Source organism: Rhodnius prolixus, unplaced genomic scaffold, assembly GCF_049639745.1.
Source record: "Rhodnius prolixus isolate KJV_2025 unplaced genomic scaffold, Rpr scaffold_7, whole genome shotgun sequence".
In the NCBI taxonomy this organism is placed as follows: Eukaryota; Metazoa; Arthropoda; class Insecta; order Hemiptera; family Reduviidae; genus Rhodnius; species Rhodnius prolixus.
In genome coordinates this window covers 23719317-23741479 of record NW_027411582.1, presented here as the reverse complement: position 1 = coordinate 23741479, position 22163 = coordinate 23719317, and the positions used below count along the sequence as shown (strand labels likewise).

The following is a 22163-nucleotide window of genomic DNA, read 5'->3' as shown; positions in this document are numbered from 1 at the left end:
CGGAAACAAACTTTGACTCAAAATATCACGTTTCCTACTCGACAGATTTTTACTAAATTTTACACAATTATATACTAAAGTAGTCTTCAAATACAGGTAAAATATAAACAAAATCTATTGAGTAGTTTTCGATATATTAGAAGTTAAATATTTCACTGTTTTAAACGGAAACAAACTTTAACTCAAAATAACTCGTTTCCTACTCGACAGATTTTTATAACATTTTACACAATTATATACTAAAGTAGTCTTCAAATACAGGTAAAATATAAACAAAATCTATTGAGTAGTTTTCGAGATATTTGAAGTTAAATATTTCACTGTTTTAAACGGAAACAAACTTTAACTCAAAATAACTCGTTTCCTACTCGACAGATTTTTACTAAATTTTACACAATTATATACTAAAGTAGTCTTCAAATACAGGTAAAATATAAACAAAATCTATTGAGTAGTTTTCGAGATATTTGAAGTTAAATATTTCACTGTTTTAAACGGAAACAAACTTTGACTCAAAATATCTCGTTTCCTACTCGACAGATTTTTACTAAATTTTACACAATTATATACTAAAGAAGTCTTCATATACAGGTATAATGTAAATAAAATCTATCGACTAGTTTTCGAGATATTTGAAGTTAACTATTTAACTGTTTCAAACGGAAACAAACTTTAACTCAAAATAACTCGTTTCCTACTCGACAGATTTTTATAACATTTTACACAATTATACACTAAAGTAGTCTTCATATACAGGTAAAATATAAACAAAATCTATCTTAAAGTTTGTTTACGTTTAAAATAGTGAAATCTTTCACTTCAAATATCTCGAAAACTACTCGATAGATTTTGTTTATATTTTACCTGTATATGAAGACTACTTTAGTATATAGTTGTGTAAAATGTAATAAAAATCTGTCGAGTAGGAAACGAGATATTTTGAGTTAAAGTTTGTTACCGTTTGAAACAATTAAATATTTAACTTCAAAAATCACTAAAACTACTCAATAGATTTTGTTTATATTTTACCTGTATATGAAGACTACTTTAATATATAATTGTGTAAAATTTAGTAAAAATTTGTCGAGTAGGAAACGAGATATTTTGAGTCAAAGTTTATTTCCGTTTGAAACAGTGTAATCTTTAACTTCTAATATATCGAAAACTACCCAATAGATTTTGTTTATATTTTACCTGTATATGAAGACTACTTTAGTATATAATTGTGTAAAATTTAGTAAAAATCTGTCGAGTAGCAAACGAGATATTTTTAGTCAAACTTTATTTCCGTTTGAAACAGTGTAATCTTTAACTTCTAATATATCGAAAACTACTTAATAGATTTTGTTTATATTTTCCCTGTATATGAAGACTACTTTAGTATATAATTGTGTAAAATTTAGTAAAAATCTGTCGAGTATGAAACGAGATATTTTGAGTCAAAATTTGTTTCCATTTGAAACAGTGAAATCTTTAACTTCTAATATATCGAAAACTACTCAATAGATTTTGTTTATATTTTACCTGTATATGAAGATTACTTTAGTATATAATTGTGTAAAATTTAGTAAAAATCTGTCGAGAAAGGAAACGAGATATTTTGAGTCAAAATTTGTTTCCGTTTGAAACAGTGAAATCTTTAACTTCTAATATATCAAAAACTACTCAATAGATTTTGTTTATATTTTACCAGTATATGAAGACTACTTTAGTATATAATTGTGTAAAATTTAGTAAAAATCTGTCGAGTAGGAAACGAGATATTTTGAGTCAAAATTTGTTTCCATTTGAAACAGTGAAATCTTTAACTTCTAATATATCGAAAACTACTCAATAGATTTTGTTTATATTTTACCTGTATATGAAGATTACTTTAGTATATAATTGTGTAAAATTTAGTAAAAATCTGTCGAGTAGCAAACGAGATATTTTAAGTCAAACTTTATTTCCGTTTGAAACAGTGTAATCTTTAACTTCTAATATATCGAAAACTACTTAATAGATTTTGTTTATATTTTTCCTGTATATGAAGACTACTTTAGTATATAATTGTGTAAAATTTAGTAAAAATCTGTCGAGTATGAAACGAGATATTTTGAGTCAAAATTTGTTTCCATTTGAAACAGTGAAATCTTTAACTTCTAATATATCGAAAACTACTCAATAGATTTTGTTTATATTTTACCTGTATATGAAGATTACTTTAGTATATAATTGTGTAAAATTTAGTAAAAATCTGTCGAGAAAGGAAACGAGATATTTTGAGTCAAAATTTGTTTCCGTTTGAAACAGTGAAATCTTTAACTTCTAATATATCAAAAACTACTCAATAGATTTTGTTTATATTTTCCCTGTATATGAAGACTACTTTAGTATATAATTGTGTAAAATTTAGTAAAAATCTGTCGAGTAGGAAGCGAGATATTTTGAGTCAAAATTTATTTCCGTTTAAAACAGTGTAATATTTAACTTCTAATATATCGAAAACTACTCAATAGCTTTTGTTTATATTTTCCCTGTATATGAAGACTACTTTAGTATATAATTGTGTAAAATTTAGTAAAAATCTGTCGAGTAGGAAACGAGATATTTTGAGTCAAAATTTGTTGCCGTTTGAAACAGTGAAATCTTTAACTTCTAATATATCGAAAACTACTCAATAGATTTTGTTTATATTTTACCTGTATATGAAGACTACTTTAGTATATAATTGTGTAAAATGTAATAAAAATCTGTCGAGTAGGAAACGAGATATTTTGAGTTAAAGTTTGTTTCCGTTTGAAACAGTTAAATCTTTAACTTCTAATATACCGAAAACTACTCAATAGATTTTGTTTATATTTTCCCTGTATATGAAGACTACTTTTGTATATAATTGTGTAAAATTTAGTAAAAATCTGTCGAGTAGCAAACGAGATATTTTAAGTCAAACTTTATTTCCGTTTGAAACAGTGTAATCTTTAACTTCTAATATATCGAAAACTACTTAATAGATTTTGATTATATTTTCCCTGTATATGAAGACTACTTTAGTATATAATTGTGTAAAATTTAGTAAAAATCTATCGAGTAGCAAACGAGATATTTTAAGTCAAACTTTATTTCCGTTGGAAACAGTGTAAATTTTACACAATTATATACTAAAGTAGTCTTCAAATACAGGTAAAATATAAACAAAATCTATTGAGTAGTTTTCGATATATTAGAAGTTAAATATTTCACTGTTTTAAAAAGTTTAATTTAAGTATATTTGTGAAATCTTTTAAGTATAATAGATTTTGTTTATATTTTCTCTGTATATGAAGACTACTTTAGTATATAATTGTGTAAAATTTAGTAAAAATCTGTCGAGTAGGAAACGATATATTTTGAGTCAAAATTTGTTTCCATTTGAAACAGTGAAATCTTTAACTTCTAATATATCGAAAACTACCCAATAGATTTTGTTTATATTTTACCTGTATATGAAGACTACTTTAGTATATAATTGTGTAAAATTTAGTAAAAATCTATCGAGTAGCAAACGAGATATTTTAAGTCAAACTTTATTTCCGTTGGAAACAGTGTAATCTTTAACTTCTAATATATCGAAAACTACTTAATAGATTTTGTTTATATTTTCCCTGTATATGAAGACTACTTTAGTATATAATTGTGTAAAATTTAGTAAAAATCTGTCGAGTATGAAACGAGATATTTTGAGTCAAAATTTGTTTCCATTTGAAACAGTGAAATCTTTAACTTCTAATATATCAAAAACTACCCAATAAATTTTGTTTATATTTTACCTGTATATGAAGACTACTTTAGTATATAATTGTGTAAAATTTAGTAAAAATCTGTCGAGTAGCAAACGAGATATTTTTAGTCAAACTTTATTTCCGTTTGAAACAGTGAAATCTTTAACTTCTAATATATCGAAAACTACTCAATAGATTTTGTTTATATTTTACCTGTATATGAAGATTACTTTAGTATATAATTGTGTAAAATTTAGTAAAAATCTGTCGAGTAGTAAACGAGATATTTGAAGTTAAACATTTCATTGTTTTAAACGTAAACAAATTTTGACTCAAAATATCTCGTTTCCTACTGTAAAGATTTTTACTAAGTTTTACACAATTATAAACTAAAGTAGTCTTCATATACAGGTAAAATATAAACAAAATCTATCGAGTAGTTTTCGATATATTAGAAGTTAAATATTTCACTGTTTTAAAAAGTTTAATTTAAGTATATTTGTGAAATCTTTAACTTCTAATATATCGAAAACTACCCAATAAATTTTGTTTATATTTTACCTGTATATGAAGACTACTTTAGTATATAATTGTGTAAAATTTAGTAAAAATCTGTCGAGTAGAAAACAAGATATTTTGAGTCAAAATTAGTTTCCGTTTGAAACAGTGAAATCTTTAACTTCTAATATATCGAAAACTACCCAATAGATTTTGTTTATATTTTACCTGTATATGAAGACTACTTTAGTATATAATTGTGTAAAATTTAGTAAAAATCTGTCTAGTAGCAAACGAGATATTTTAAGTCAAACTTTATTTCCGTTTGAAACAGTGTAATCTTTAACTTCTAATATATCGAAAACTACTTAATAGATTTTGTTTATATTTTCCCTGTATATGAAGACTACTTTAGTATATAATTGTGTAAAATTTAGTAAAAATCTGTCGAGTATGAAACGAGATATTTTGAGTCAAAATTTGTTTCCATTTGAAACAGTGAAATCTTTAACTTCTAATATATCAAAAACTACCCAATAAATTTTGTTTATATTTTACCTGTATATGAAGACTACTTTAGTATATAATTGTGTAAAATTTAGTAAAAATCTGTCGAGTAGGAAACGAGATATTTTGAGTCAAAATTTGTTTCCATTTGAAACAGTGAAATCTTTAACTTCTAATATATCGAAAACTACCCAATAGATTTTGTTTATATTTTACCTGTATATGAAGACTACTTTAGTATATAATTGTGTAAAATTTAGTAAAAATCTGTCGAATAGCAAACGAGATATTTTAAGTCAAACTTGTATTTCCGTTTGAAACAGTGTAATCTTTAACTTCTAATATATCAAAAACTACCCAATAAATTTTGTTTATATTTTACCTGTATATGAAGACTACTTTAGTATATAATTGTGTAAAATTTAGTAAAAATCTGTCGAGTAGGAAACGAGATATTTTGAGTCAAAATTTGTTTCCATTTGAAACAGTGAAATCTTTAACTTCTAATATATCAAAAACTACCCAATAAATTTTGTTTATATTTTACCTGTATATGAAGACTACTTTAGTATATAATTGTGTAAAATTTAGTAAAAATCTGTCGAGTAGTAAACGAGATATTTGAAGTTAAACATTTCATTGTTTTAAACGTAAACAAATTTTGACTCAAAATATCTCGTTTCCTACTGTAAAGATTTTTACTAAGTTTTACACAATTATAAACTAAAGTAGTCTTCATATACAGGTAAAATATAAACAAAATCTATTGAGTAGTTTTCGAGATATTTGAAGTTAAATATTTCACTGTTTTAAACGGAAACAAACTTTGACTCATAATATCTCGTTTACTACTCAACAGATTTTTACAAAATTTTACCCAATTATATATTAAAGTAGTCTTCATATACAGGTAAAATATAAACAAAATCTATCGAGTAGTTTTCGAGATATTTGAAGTTAATGATTTCACTGTTTCAAACGGAAACAAACTTTAACTCAAAATATCTCGTTTACTACTCAACAGATTTTTACAAAATTTTACCCAATTATATATTAAAGTAGTCTTCATATACAGGTAAAATATAAACAAAATCTATCGAGTAGTTTTCGAGATATTTGAAGTTAAATATTTCACTGTTTTAAACGGAAACAAACTTTAACTCAAAATAACTCGTTTCCTACTCGACAGATTTTTACTAAATTTTACACAATTATATACTAAAGTAGTCTTCAAATACAGGTAAAATATAAACAAAATCTATTGAGTAGTTTTCGAGATATTTGAAGTTAAATATTTCACTGTTTTAAACGGAAACAAACTTTGACTCAAAATATCTCGTTTCCTACTCGACAGATTTTTACTAAATTTTACACAATTATATACTAAAGAAGTCTTCATATACAGGTATAATGTAAATAAAATCTATCGACTAGTTTTCGAGATATTTGAAGTTAACTATTTAACTGTTTCAAACGGAAAGAAACTTTAACTCAAAATAACTCGTTTCCTACTCGACAAATTTTTATAACATTTTACACAATTATACACTAAAGTAGTCTTCATATACAGGTAAAATATAAACAAAATCTATCTTAAAGTTTGTTTACGTTTAAAATAGTGAAATCTTTCACTTCAAATATCTCGAAAACTACTCGATAGATTTTGTTTATATTTTACCTGTATATGAAGACTACTTTAGTATATAGTTGTGTAAAATGTAATAAAAATCTGTCGAGTAGGAAACGAGATATTTTGAGTTAAAGTTTGTTACCGTTTGAAACAATTAAATATTTAACTTCAAAAATCACTAAAACTACTCAATAGATTTTGTTTATATTTTACCTGTATATGAAGACTACTTTAATATATAATTGTGTAAAATTTAGTAAAAATTTGTCGAGTAGGAAACGAGATATTTTGAGTCAAAGTTTATTTCCGTTTGAAACAGTGTAATCTTTAACTTCTAATATATCGAAAACTACCCAATAGATTTTGTTTATATTTTACCTGTATATGAAGACTACTTTAGTATATAATTGTGTAAAATTTAGTAAAAATCTGTCGAGTAGCAAACGAGATATTTTTAGTCAAACTTTATTTCCGTTTGAAACAGTGTAATCTTTAACTTCTAATATATCGAAAACTACTTAATAGATTTTGTTTATATTTTCCCTGTATATGAAGACTACTTTAGTATATAATTGTGTAAAATTTAGTAAAAATCTGTCGAGTATGAAACGAGATATTTTGAGTCAAAATTTGTTTCCATTTGAAACAGTGAAATCTTTAACTTCTAATATATCGAAAACTACTCAATAGATTTTGTTTATATTTTACCTGTATATGAAGATTACTTTAGTATATAATTGTGTAAAATTTAGTAAAAATCTGTCGAGAAAGGAAACGAGATATTTTGAGTCAAAATTTGTTTCCATTTGAAACAGTGAAATCATTAACTTCTAATATATCGAAAACTACTCAATAGATTTTGTTTATATTTTACCTGTATATGAAGATTACTTTAGTATATAATTGTGTAAAATTTAGTAAAAATCTGTCGAGTAGCAAACGAGATATTTTAAGTCAAACTTTATTTCCGTTTGAAACAGTGTAATCTTTAACTTCTAATATATCGAAAACTACTTAATAGATTTTGTTTATATTTTCCCTGTATATGAAGACTACTTTAGTATATAATTGTGTAAAATTTAGTAAAAATCTGTCGAGTATGAAACGAGATATTTTGAGTCAAAATTTGTTTCCATTTGAAACAGTGAAATCTTTAACTTCTAATATATCGAAAACTACTCAATAGATTTTGTTTATATTTTACCTGTATATGAAGATTACTTTAGTATATAATTGTGTAAAATTTAGTAAAAATCTGTCGAGAAAGGAAACGAGATATTTTGAGTCAAAATTTGTTTCCGTTTGAAACAGTGAAATCTTTAACTTCTAATATATCAAAAACTACTCAATAGATTTTGTTTATATTTTCCCTGTATATGAAGACTACTTTAGTATATAATTGTGTAAAATTTAGTAAAAATCTGTCGAGTAGGAAACGAGATATTTTGAGTCAAAATTTATTTCCGTTTAAAACAGTGTAATATTTAACTTCTAATATATCGAAAACTACTCAATAGCTTTTGTTTATATTTTCCCTGTATATGAAGACTACTTTAGTATATAATTGTGTAAAATTTAGTAAAAATCTGTCGAGTAGGAAACGAGATATTTTGAGTCAAAATTTGTTGCCGTTTGAAACAGTGAAATCTTTAACTTCTAATATATCGAAAACTACTCAATAGATTTTGTTTATATTTTACCTGTATATGAAGACTACTTTAGTATATAATTGTGTAAAATGTAATAAAAATCTGTCGAGTAGGAAACGAGATATTTTGAGTTAAAGTTTGTTTCCGTTTGAAACAGTTAAATCTTTAACTCCAAATATCTCGTTTCCTACTCGACAGATTTTTACTAAATTTTACACAATTATATAATAAAGTACTCTTCATATACAGGTAAAATATAAATAAAATCTATCGCCTAGTTTTCGAGATATTTGAAGTTAAATATTTAACTGTTTCAAACGGAAGCAAACTTTAACTCAAAATAACTCGTTTCCTACTCGACAGATTTTTATAACATTTTACACATTTATATACTAAAGTAGTCTTCATATACAGGTAAAATATAAACAAAATCTATTGAGTAGTTTTCGAGATATTTGAAGTTAAATATTTCACTGTTTTAAACGGAAACAAACTTTGACTCATAATATCTCGTTTCCTACTCGACAGATTTTTACTAAATTTTACACAATTATATACTAAAGAAGTCTTCATATACAGGTATAATGTAAATAAAATCTATCGACTAGTTTTCGAGATATTTGAAGTTAACTATTTAACTGTTTCAAACGGAAACAAACTTTAACTCAAAATAACTCGTTTCCTACTCGACAGATTTTTATAACATTTTACACAATTATACACTAAAGTAGTCTTCATATACAGGTAAAATATAAACAAAATCTATCTTAAAGTTTGTTTACGTTTAAAATAGTGAAATCTTTCACTTCAAATATCTCGAAAACTACTCAATAGATTTTGTTTATATTTTCCCTGTATATGAAGACTACTTTAGTATATAATTGTGTAAAATTTAGTAAAAATCTGTCGAGTATGAAACGAGATATTTTGAGTCAAAATTTGTTTCCATTTGAAACAGTGAAATCTTTAACTTCTAATATATCGAAAACTACTCAATAGATTTTGTTTATATTTTACCTGTATATGAAGATTACTTTAGTATATAATTGTGTAAAATTTAGTAAAAATCTGTCGAGTAGGAAACGTGATATTTTGAGTCAAAGTTTATTTCCGTTTGAAACAGTGTAATCTTTAACTTCTAATATACCGAGAACTACTCAATAGATTTTGTTTATATTTTCCCTGTATATGAAGACTACTTTAGTATATAATTGTGTAAAATTTAGTAAAAATCTGTCGAGTAGGAAACGAGATATTTTGAGTCAAAATTTGTTTCCGTTTGAAACAGTGAAATCTTTAACTTCTAATATATCAAAAACTACTCAATAGATTTTGTTTATATTTTACCTGTATATGAAGACTACTTTAGTATATAATTGTGTAAAATTTAGTAAAAATCTGTCGAGTAGGAAACGAGATATTTTGAGTCAAACTTTGTTTACGTTTAAAATAGTAAAATCTTCAACTTCAAATATCTCGAAAACTACTCGATAGATTTTGTTTATATTTTACCTGTATATGAAGACTACTTTAGTATATAATTGTGTAAAATTTAGTAAAAATCTGTCGAGTATGAAACGAGATATTTTGAGTCAAAATTTGTTTCCATTTGAAACAGTGAAATCTTTAACTTCTAATATATCGAAAACTACTCAATAGATTTTGTTTATATTTTACCTGTATATGAAGATTACTTTAGTATATAATTGTGTAAAATTTAGTAAAAATCTGTCGAGAAAGGAAACGAGATATTTTGAGTCAAAATTTGTTTCCGTTTGAAACAGTGAAATCTTTAACTTCTAATATATCAAAAACTACTCAATAGATTTTGTTTATATTTTCCCTGTATATGAAGACTACTTTAGTATATAATTGTGTAAAATTTAGTAAAAATCTGTCGAGTAGGAAACGAGATATTTTGAGTCAAAATTTATTTCCGTTTAAAACAGTGTAATATTTAACTTCTAATATATCGAAAACTACTCAATAGCTTTTGTTTATATTTTCCCTGTATATGAAGACTACTTTAGTATATAATTGTGTAAAATTTAGTAAAAATCTGTCGAGTAGGAAACGAGATATTTTGAGTCAAAATTTGTTGCCGTTTGAAACAGTGAAATCTTTAACTTCTAATATATCGAAAACTACTCAATAGATTTTGTTTATATTTTACCTGTATATGAAGACTACTTTAGTATATAATTGTGTAAAATGTAATAAAAATCTGTCGAGTAGGAAACGAGATATTTTGAGTTAAAGTTTGTTTCCGTTTGAAACAGTTAAATCTTTAACTCCAAATATCTCGTTTCCTACTCGACAGATTTTTACTAAATTTTACACAATTATATAATAAAGTACTCTTCATATACAGGTAAAATATAAATAAAATCTATCGCCTAGTTTTCGAGATATTTGAAGTTAAATATTTAACTGTTTCAAACGGAAGCAAACTTTAACTCAAAATAACTCGTTTCCTACTCGACAGATTTTTATAACATTTTACACATTTATATACTAAAGTAGTCTTCATATACAGGTAAAATATAAACAAAATCTATTGAGTAGTTTTCGAGATATTTGAAGTTAAATATTTCACTGTTTTAAACGGAAACAAACTTTGACTCATAATATCTCGTTTCCTACTCGACAGATTTTTACTAAATTTTACACAATTATATACTAAAGAAGTCTTCATATACAGGTATAATGTAAATAAAATCTATCGACTAGTTTTCGAGATATTTGAAGTTAACTATTTAACTGTTTCAAACGGAAACAAACTTTAACTCAAAATAACTCGTTTCCTACTCGACAGATTTTTATAACATTTTACACAATTATACACTAAAGTAGTCTTCATATACAGGTAAAATATAAACAAAATCTATCTTAAAGTTTGTTTACGTTTAAAATAGTGAAATCTTTCACTTCAAATATCTCGAAAACTACTCAATAGATTTTGTTTATATTTTCCCTGTATATGAAGACTACTTTAGTATATAATTGTGTAAAATTTAGTAAAAATCTGTCGAGTATGAAACGAGATATTTTGAGTCAAAATTTGTTTCCATTTGAAACAGTGAAATCTTTAACTTCTAATATATCGAAAACTACTCAATAGATTTTGTTTATATTTTACCTGTATATGAAGATTACTTTAGTATATAATTGTGTAAAATTTAGTAAAAATCTGTCGAGTAGGAAACGTGATATTTTGAGTCAAAGTTTATTTCCGTTTGAAACAGTGTAATCTTTAACTTCTAATATACCGAGAACTACTCAATAGATTTTGTTTATATTTTCCCTGTATATGAAGACTACTTTAGTATATAATTGTGTAAAATTTAGTAAAAATCTGTCGAGTAGGAAACGAGATATTTTGAGTCAAAATTTGTTTCCGTTTGAAACAGTGAAATCTTTAACTTCTAATATATCAAAAACTACTCAATAGATTTTGTTTATATTTTACCTGTATATGAAGACTACTTTAGTATATAATTGTGTAAAATTTAGTAAAAATCTGTCGAGTAGGAAACGAGATATTTTGAGTCAAACTTTGTTTACGTTTAAAATAGTAAAATCTTCAACTTCAAATATCTCGAAAACTACTCGATAGATTTTGTTTATATTTTACCTGTATATGAAGACTACTTTAGTATATAATTGTGTAAAATTTAGTAAAAATCTGTCGAGTAGGAAACGTGATATTTTGAGTCAAAGTTTATTTCCGTTTGAAACAGTGTAATCTTTAACTTCTAATATACCGAGAACTACTCAATAGATTTTGTTTATATTTTCCCTGTATATGAAGACTACTTTAGTATATAATTGTGTAAAATTTAGTAAAAATCTGTCGAGTAGGAAACGAGATATTTTGAGTCAAAGTTTATTTCCGTTTGAAACAGTGTAATCTTTAACTTCTAATATACCGAAAACTACTCAATAGATTTTGTTTATATTTTCCCTGTATATGAAGACTACTTTAGTATATAATTGTGTAAAATTTAGTAAAAATCTGTCGAGTAGCAAACGAGATATTTTAAGTCAAACTTTATTTCCGTTTGAAACAGTGTAATCTTTAACTTCTAATATATCGAAAACTACTTAATAGATTTTGTTTATATTTTCCCTGTATATGAAGACTACTTTAGTATATAATTGTGTAAAATTTAGTAAAAATCTGTCGAGTATGAAACGAGATATTTTGAGTCAAAATTTGTTTCCATTTGAAACAGTGAAATCTTTAACTTCTAATATATCAAAAACTACTTAATAGATTTTGTTTATATTTTCCCTGTATATGAAGACTACTTTAGTATATAATTGTGTAAAATTTAGTAAAAATCTGTCGAGTATGAAACGAGATATTTTGAGTCAAAATTTGTTTCCATTTGAAACAGTGAAATCTTTAACTTCTAATATATCAAAAACTACCCAATAAATTTTGTTTATATTTTACCTGTATATGAAGACTACTTTAGTATATAATTGTGTAAAATTTAGTAAAAATCTGTCGAGTAGTAAACGAGATATTTGAAGTTAAACATTTCATTGTTTTAAACGTAAACAAATTTTGACTCAAAATATCTCGTTTCCTACTGTAAAGATTTTTACTAAGTTTTACACAATTATAAACTAAAGTAGTCTTCATATACAGGTAAAATATAAACAAAATCTATTGAGTAGTTTTCGAGATATTTGAAGTTAAATATTTCACTGTTTTAAACGGAAACAAACTTTGACTCATAATATCTCGTTTACTACTCAACAGATTTTTACAAAATTTTACCCAATTATATATTAAAGTAGTCTTCATATACAGGTAAAATATAAACAAAATCTATCGAGTAGTTTTCGAGATATTTGAAGTTAATGATTTCACTGTTTCAAACGGAAACAAACTTTAACTCAAAATATCTCGTTTACTACTCAACAGATTTTTACAAAATTTTACCCAATTATATATTAAAGTAGTCTTCATATACAGGTAAAATATAAACAAAATCTATCGAGTAGTTTTCGAGATATTTGAAGTTAATGATTTCACTGTTTCAAACGGAAACAAACTTTAACTCAAAATATCTCGTTTACTACTCAACAGATTTTTACAAAATTTTACCCAATTATATATTAAAGTAGTCTTCATATACAGGTAAAATATAAACAAAATCTATCGAGTAGTTTTCGAGATATTTGAAGTTAATGATTTCACTGTTTCAAACGGAAACAAACTTTAACTCAAAATATCTCGTTTCCTACTCGACAGATTTTTACTAAATTTTACACAATTATATACTAAAGTAGTCTTCAAATACAGGTAAAATATAAACAAAATCTATCGAGTAGTTTTCGAGATATTTGAAGTTAATGATTTCACTGTTTCAAACGGAAACAAACTTTAACTCAAAATATCTCGTTTCCTACTCAACAGATTTTTACAAAATTTTACCCAATTATATATTAAAGTAGTCTTCATATACAGGTAAAATATAAACAAAATCTATCGAGTAGTTTTCGAGATATTTGAAGTTAATGATTTCACTGTTTCAAACGGAAACAAACTTTGACTCAAAATATCTCGTTTCCTACTCAACAGATTTTTACAAAATTTTACCCAATTATATATTAAAGTAGTCTTCATATACAGGTAAAATATAAACAAAATCTATCGAGTAGTTTTCGAGATATTTGAAGTTAATGATTTCACTGTTTCAAACGGAAACAAACTTTAACTCAAAATATCTCGTTTACTACTCAACAGATTTTTACAAAATTTTACCCAATTATATATTAAAGTAGTCTTCATATACAGGTAAAATATAAACAAAATCTATCGAGTAGTTTTCGAGATATTTGAAGTTAATGATTTCACTGTTTCAAACGGAAACAAACTTTAACTCAAAATATCTCGTTTCCTACTCGACAGATTTTTACTAAATTTTACACAATTATATACTAAAGTAGTCTTCAAATACAGGTAAAATATAAACAAAATCTATTGAGTAGTTTTCGATATATTAGAAGTTAAATATTTCACTGTTTTAAACGGAAACAAACTTTAACTGAAAATAACTCGTTTCCTACTCGACAGATTTTTACTAAATTTTACACAATTATATACTAAAGTAGTCTTCAAATACAGGTAAAATATAAACAAAATCTATCGAGTAGTTTTCGAGATATTTGAAGTTAAACATTTCACTGTTTCAAACGGGAACAAACTTTAACTCAAAATATATCGTTTCCTACTCGACAGATTTTTATTAAATTTTACACAATTATATACTAAAGTAGTCTTCATATACAGGTAAAATATAAACAAAATCTATCGGGTAGTTTTCGAGATATTTGAAGTTAAAGATTTCACTGCTTCAAACGGAAACATAATTTAACTCGAAATATCTCGTTTCCTACTTGTCAGAATTTTACTAAATTTTACACAATTATATGGTATATTCTAAGAACAATAGTTAACGCTCCCTTCTACGTCTTTAATCATACTTTACACTCTGATCTAAATATTCCAAAATAATATAAAACTGAAATAGCCCAATCTCGTTACACAAAACTCCACTCAAATCTACTCATAATCATTAGAACCCTCTGACCCCACAACATGTCCACTACAACACTTCCTTCAAATCCACAGCACAGACTAAAGCGGCGGTGGCCACGCGATTATCTCAACATATATCGCCGATCTCCTAGGATGGTTGCTGTGTAAGCTTGCCAATCTGGCGAACTAACGGCTTCCATCACTGGATGGTCGGCGTTCACTCCAGTTACGCCTCTTGGAGCACATGCAAGCACGTGTATGTAAGTGCATATATATGCGTGCACGTGTATTAGCGCCATTTTCTTACCCTCATCTTTTTTGCTTGTTGCATCTATTACAGTTGCAAAATAAATAAACAAATTTAAAAAAAAAAAAAATATTTTTAATTACAAATCTTTTTTTTATATTTATAAATTTTTTAATATCAATGTTTCAGTTACAAGAAGCTTGGAATGCAATAAGTTTGCGTGAAAAAAGAGATTATCCATATGAACAAGAAGATTCGAATATCCAAATTGTTGATCATGACGAATTAATGCGAGGTAAGAATGTAAAGCCGGTATAGTAATGAATTTGAGTTTAAATGAGTGTTAGGTACCAAGTTCGAAAGAAAGGATTTTTCGTTTAACGAGTTTAGATCTGTGGTTTTTTCTTTAGTTAATTAGAAAAATATGCTAAATGTGTGAATGCAACATGGATTTTCTTGAACTACACAATCAACTTTTGGAATTAAGAGGTTGTGAAGAGCTAATGAATTAGCCGAGAACTTATTTATCAATTATTGATCAATTATATTCTTATGGTAGGTGAATTCCTTTCATAATGCTAACGCTGTTTTGAGGCAAGTGTTTGCTAAAAAGTAGTAATACCTTGTAAAAACATAAAATTAAAAATACCTATAAAACGGAGCGGAATCGAGCCATAGTTTATCGTATATAGAATTTTTTGATGCCCAGAATCATCTCCCGAAGTTTCGACCACTCCTTCGTATACACCCTGTATATCTGTATACTGTGATTAAATCAAACAGAGAACTTTATTGATGCTATGCCAAGAATTTTTTTTTAAATTTAATTTTTAAGCGCAAACATCTGCTCCTATACATGAAAACATGCTAAATACGGCTACAAAATGAAAACAGATATTATATAACAGATATATATGTATATAATATATAATATATATAAATATATAATAGTAAACATTAAAAAATAAAGAGATCATATCTTATGAAGTACCAAATTAAATTCAAAACACTATTATTGTGCTATTAAGTTCGAAAAGCCGTTTAAGATCTTATGCCTTTACTTATACATAAATATATTAATTAAATACAGATTTTGGTTTTTAAAAACTGGATTAATTTATTTTTTACTCATTAGAATCTCGGCGAATATTTTAATACTTTTCTTTTGAAGGTAAATCTTGAATATACAAATAATCAATATCATTACACAAATTATTATAAATTATCTAACGAGTTGTATAATGGATTGAAAACAGTAATTTCTATAATAAAATTGTATAAAAAATAAATTGTTGCCTTTATAATCCATAATGCTGGGAACATGAAAAGTAAAAGTGTTTAAAATATGGTTTCCCTAATACGTACAGAAACTTAAGGATCAACAAGAGGTCCTCTCCTCTTTGCGTAGATTGCAATGAGGAGGAGGATTTCAAACATGTAATAATGATATGTCCACGTTATGTGGTAGAAAGGAAACGAATGTTTGACGACTTATACAGGTATTTAGATGCACCATTTCGCTACGAAGACACAATATTCTCCACCAACATATATTTGCTTAAGTCTATAGCAGAGCTAGTAATGAAATATGAATGTATTTAAAAGTTATAGAATGAATGGAAGAAAATGATTAGAGAAGGATTACGTGATTTTAATTTCGGTTAAGCTATAAGGTTGGCAGGAATATAGAGTACTGATCCACCATCCATTAGTTGTAAGGTTCATGTAAATAGTTGTATATAAGTAGAGGGATGAATGTGTGAAGCGAATGTATTTATAAGTAAGAATGGTGAGTGAGTGATAAGCACCTAGACGATGCTGGCTGTATGGCTAAAGCCAATGCCAAAAAAAACAAACTTAAGGATTAAAAATTTGAATTAATTTTCGACAATCAAGATATTATTTTACAATTTAAAAACTTATGATAAACCAGTGTTTTTGTTTTGAGAGCAACCAAGTTCAAAAAGTATTTAATACTTTTTCAATTGTTAAATTATTATTATTATTATACGGAGCTCATTTTAAAATGCCACACTTCAATACAGATTTGACAAGAATATAATATAATAATTAATGCATTTTTATTATAAAACAATAGATTATTTTTTCAAATGAACCCTAAGATTTTTAACGCTTTATTTGAAGAAGATAGTACGTGATCATTAAAAGACAGCTTTGATTTTAAATATATTTGTACATCTCTCACCCTAATCATTCCTGTTAATCTAATGTTGATATCTCCTTAACAAAAACTTACAGTTTAAAAAGTTAAGTATAAGGGTTGATTAAACGCCAAAAGGTACACAAATCAGCAAGTACCCATCATTTCATTTATACTTCATTGATATGATTTAAGTAATTTTACTGCATTAACTTTTCCTTCACATTTTTAGAATTTATTAGATGTCACAGACCCTTATGCTGGCCATTTTCATCTACAAAATATTTGTTCTAGACTGTAGATTGTAATATCTATTTATCTATAATAATCAAACTATTAATTACAGGTTAAAAAGAAAAAAAAAATAGGCTAAAGATTTCAAAAACTTTTTTTAAAAAAATGCTTACACCAACATACATCAATGATTTCATTTTATTTATTTTTATTTTTAAATAAAAATCGTCGGTTTAAGTTCATTCTTCGATTAAAGTAATTGTTATTTTATGAAGTAGTGAAACGTTTATAATAATAGGTAATAATTATCTGGGCTTTATCGCAAATAATATAGTTTTCTTCAATTACATTCTCAATCTAGATGTTCTTCCCACAATGTTGTATATATGTAATATAAAATAAATAAGATATGCATATTTTTAGGACAGCTAATTATTCCAGTATTTTACTATAAGTAAAATTAGGGGGACTAAATTAAATTACAATTGAGAAATGAATAATTATTGTTGAATAATCTACTTGTTATTAACTGTGTGTTATTTGTGCTCACGAATATTTCGGTAAGACGAATTCAAGACTGAAATATTGTTTTAAATCCTTCGTGATTCAAATTTAAACAGTGGCTGACTCTGACTTGGTCTTTTTCTACTTTAACATGCATGTATATGTGACTACTCAGAATAATTCAGAACTCATTTTATCATAATTATAACAAAAAAATATTATGAATGAACTGGCCAGCATAAGGGTCTGTGACATCTAATAAATTCTAAAAATGTGAAGGAAAAGTTAATGCAGTAAAATTACTTAAATCATATCAATGAAGTATAAATGAAATGATGGGTACTTGCTGATTTGTGTACCTTTTGGCGTTTAATCAACCCTTATACTTAACTTTTTAAACTGTAAGTTTTTGTTAAGGAGATTTTTGTACCTTTTGGATAGATTTTTCTTTTTGTCTATTTTGCAAAGTTACATATCTGCTTTACAGATTTTTTTTAAAATTTGGTATAAGCAATTCTATCATTATAACCTGATAAGGCGTTAAGTCGGAACCGTAACTACTGGAGAGATCTTTTTAAAGAATGATTATAATTGCGGTCCCCAAACCATCTTCAATAACAATTTTTTTGAGAAAGCGTTTTGAATAAAATAGGAAGGTATTTGTACGTAAATAGCAAAATTAAACTGCGATTTCAGTACTTCCTTTTAAGAGGAGCAAGAAAAATAAACTGCGATTACTGTACTTCTCCCTAAAAGGCAAAGATTTTGAATCGAACGACAATTCATTGATGTAAATCGGTTCACTCATTGATAATTTTAACGATTGCAGTACTTCCTGTTGGTAGGCGTAAGAGCATGATGGCACTTCACAGCCACGTAGAGGAGCTTTAATCACTTCTTCGTGCTAAATTTTATCAAAATCGGACTAAGCTTTATAGAAATATTGGTAATAATAGTTTTAGAAAGGGCCTTATTTGGGTAGGGCAAACTCCCCTCCTTATGAGGCATGGCGTCGAGACTTTTAAAGTACAAATCTGTACAAAATTTTGATTCGAATGACACTTTATTCAAGAAAATCGGTTCACGTCTCGATAATTTGAAAGATTGTTATACTTCCTCTTAACAAGTGTAAGAGCAGATCGTCGCTTTAATGGTACATAGGGAAGCCCTAACCCTATCATCGTACCAAATTTTATCAAAATCGGGCCAAGATTTACAGAGAAATTATTAGAAATAATAATTTTGGAGGGGGCCTTATTACATAAAGGGGGCTAACTCCTCTCCCATTCGATGTACAGCGTCGAGACCCCCAAAAGGCACATCTACAAAAAATTCCGAATCGAATGACACCTCATTCATGAAAATCGGTTCACGCGTTTAGGCGGTACGCGGTTTACAAAAAAGGTAACAACAACAAGAAGAAGAACAACAACAATTTCTGAAAAAGCCGTTTTTGCTCATTTTCGGCAACTTTTTTCTCGAAACCTATTAGATCTGGGTTGTTGCAAAAAAATTTCAGTTATAAAGGAGGGTTTGTCCTATAATTTAAAGAAAATTTGGGAATTTTATCTTTTATAGAAAAAGAGAAAAAAAATTGTCAAAGTTGGGTGTTTTTCAACGTTACACTTTTTCGTGCAGTTTTTGACGATCAACCCTTATACAACTGTCCTACCGGACAGTTTTAATAAGAATCTAATTAACCTTATATTATTGTTAATGAAACATGAACTTTTCTTTACATTGATTTTTCTATCAATAAAAATACAATATAACGTTTTTTATTTTGTTCTCTGAAGATAATATATACGAAACAGCTCCTAAGTTAACAAGAATGTTATTGGCACCTGGTGAATCAGTGTATTGGACAATAACTTATCTTCCAGTAACATGTGATTTAGTAGAACGAATAATTGTATTTGAAGTTGACGGTTGGCCAAAATCTGCATATAGCCTACATTGTTCAGGAAGAGCTGATATTCCAAGTATTAATTTTAAACCAGAAATAATTTTCCCATCGGTTAGTAAAAATCTTGTTTTTTTGTCATTTTTAATTATTTATAGAGTTTAAATTAGGTGAGTTCAACTGTTGTGAAACATTTATTTTTATTTAATAATTGAGTTTGGAGATATACTGGTTCTTGTTTAACAAATAGGCTTAGTTTGCTGTAGTTCCGAATTCATTTTTTACCAGGTTATATTAAATATCCAATAGAAGTACAAATTACTTTGAAATCTGAATGGTCTTTTTTAATTAGATTTCAACCAAGCTGTATGTGAACCTCCATGCTCAAAATAATCTGTAAAAAGAGTTTAAGTGTATCAGCTTTCAAGCAACTTCTGATATCGTTATTGATATAAGTTATGTTGAAAGAAGTACTCACGTTTAGAGTCGCTAGGATCAAAGACTTAAATCTATTGTACATTTTTATTACTACACTTCTTGGATGCAGCCCAACTATTCATTTTTTTTAATTTTTGCCCCAAAAACTATATTCTTAAGGTGCTTAAGTTATTAAATTATATTAGGCATTTTTCTCACCCTTTACTTTTTTTTCTTGCGGACCAATTCAACAAGTTTTTAAAAAAAAAACAGTTCGACGATCCACCATTTATGAAGTGCTATTCTATGCACAAAAATAGTTTATTTCGTAGAACATGAAAGAAAATCCAATAAATTATTCCTAAAGTAACTTCATGGTTAAAATATGTATATTACTTGAAAAATTTTTGGGCACTCTAAATAAAAACAAAACATTACCCCAATTATAAAAAAATAATGTTCTTTAGAATATTTTCAAGAATTTGGTAGGTCATTTACAAAAATTCCATAGTTAAATGTATATTGAGTTTAACCGCATATATAATATGTACTGTAATGATGTAAATCAAAGGTGCAGATAATACAATGTGTTGTTTACTGGTAGGTACTCCAGATGTTTTTCAAATAACAATTACTTTATAAATTTCTTTTTTTTCAGGTTTGTTCTAAGCAAGTTAAGTCAAATTTTCCTACATTTTTAAAAAAGAAGCAACGTTTTCATTTTGGAATTATATTAGTACCAAAAATGAGAGATAAAGTGTTAGTGTTGATTTCAATACATTATTTTTAATGTTTCAAATTTGTTTTTAATTATTTTTTTTTTTTTTACTTTAGTTCATTTCGAGTTGGGTCAGCCTTTACTTTAAGAAATACTTCAATTGTACCAATTATGGTTACAGTTACTTTCCAAAAAAATATCATAAAAGAGAAAATAGATAATTTTGGATTTGCTCCAAGTCTTTTGTATATAAAGGTTTTTATTATTAATATTATTTTTTGCTGGTACAATTTTTTACTCAATCATTTTAAATATTTTATTTTGGTGCATTAATTTCAGCCTCATTCTAGTAAAAAATTAACTGTATGGGCCCATCCACAATCACCAGGTTTACAAACAGAAAACATTGTTATATGTGTCCAACATAATCCTGAGACGTTTATTATTAAGGTTGCAAAAAAATGTTTATATATTCATTTATGACTTCTTTTTTGTAAACTTATTTTTAACTTGGGATAGAATTAAGGCGCTATAAGAATGAATTATTTTTCTTTTTCTTTAGGTATCTTGTCTTGGTGTAAAAGGACGTTGTGTGATTGAGCCAAAAGATATCGTATTTGACAAACTTATGCTTCTTCGAAAAGCAACGAAATACATCTCAATTAGAAATATTTCATCTTTACCATTAAATTGGAAAATAGCCAATATTTCAAGCCTTCACCCGCAGTTAATGTCTTCAATAACAAAGGGAAAAGTTGGTTCTCATTCAACATCATTATTATGGTTAACTTATCATGCTACGGTTGTAGAGTCAGTTGTAAAAGCTTTTCAAATTGAGGTAACTACAACTAAGTTTTTTATTTCTTTTAATGACATAATATGCTTTAAATTTTACAATATTATTTTCTTTTATTTTTAAAGATTTTTGACCAATACTGGCGAGGTTCACCAGTACAAACAGATCGAATAAGTGTTATTTTAGATTCATATGATGTTTCTGTGATCATATTAATACATGAAAGTATTGGTGATCACTTAGATTATGGAAATATTAAAGCTAGTAAAGAATATAGCCTTCCATTTTCACTACAAAATGATAGCCCTTCAGAAATAAAATACAAGTGAGTTTTTTTTTTTGCAATAATGATAATTAAAATCTTGTACGAGGTGTGTTCAAAAAGTAACGGGAATTTTTAAATTTCGCGGGTTTGGAGAGTCTGATTGTAAATTTTTTTTTTTTATTATGTTGGTAAACATGCCCCTGAAGTACGATAAAATTTTCAGTAATATTCATTGTTTACTTCTTAAGTGGCAGCCGTTAAGGTTAGACGTGTTTTTCGAGCTTGGCGATTTTTGTTTGTTAAAAAAAATGGATCAAAGAATTTGTATTAAATTTTGC

At 26.5% G+C, this 22163-nt stretch overlaps 1 protein-coding gene across 2 annotated transcripts in view; it reads left to right on the top strand.

The window, feature by feature from the left end:
• The window catches only part of LOC141447221 (hydrocephalus-inducing protein-like), a 130529-nt gene that overhangs the window by 58306 nt on the left and 50060 nt on the right, over positions 1-22163 (top strand). For both annotated transcript variants that reach the window (XM_074114529.1, XM_074114530.1), the window contains 7 exons: positions 15017-15122; positions 19523-19743; positions 20705-20805; positions 20881-21019; positions 21104-21214; positions 21327-21602; positions 21686-21885. In XM_074114529.1, the coding sequence (XP_073970630.1) occupies positions 15017-15122; positions 19523-19743; positions 20705-20805; positions 20881-21019; positions 21104-21214; positions 21327-21602; positions 21686-21885 (1154 nt within the window). The remainder of the gene's footprint in view (positions 1-15016; positions 15123-19522; positions 19744-20704; positions 20806-20880; positions 21020-21103; positions 21215-21326; positions 21603-21685; positions 21886-22163) is intronic.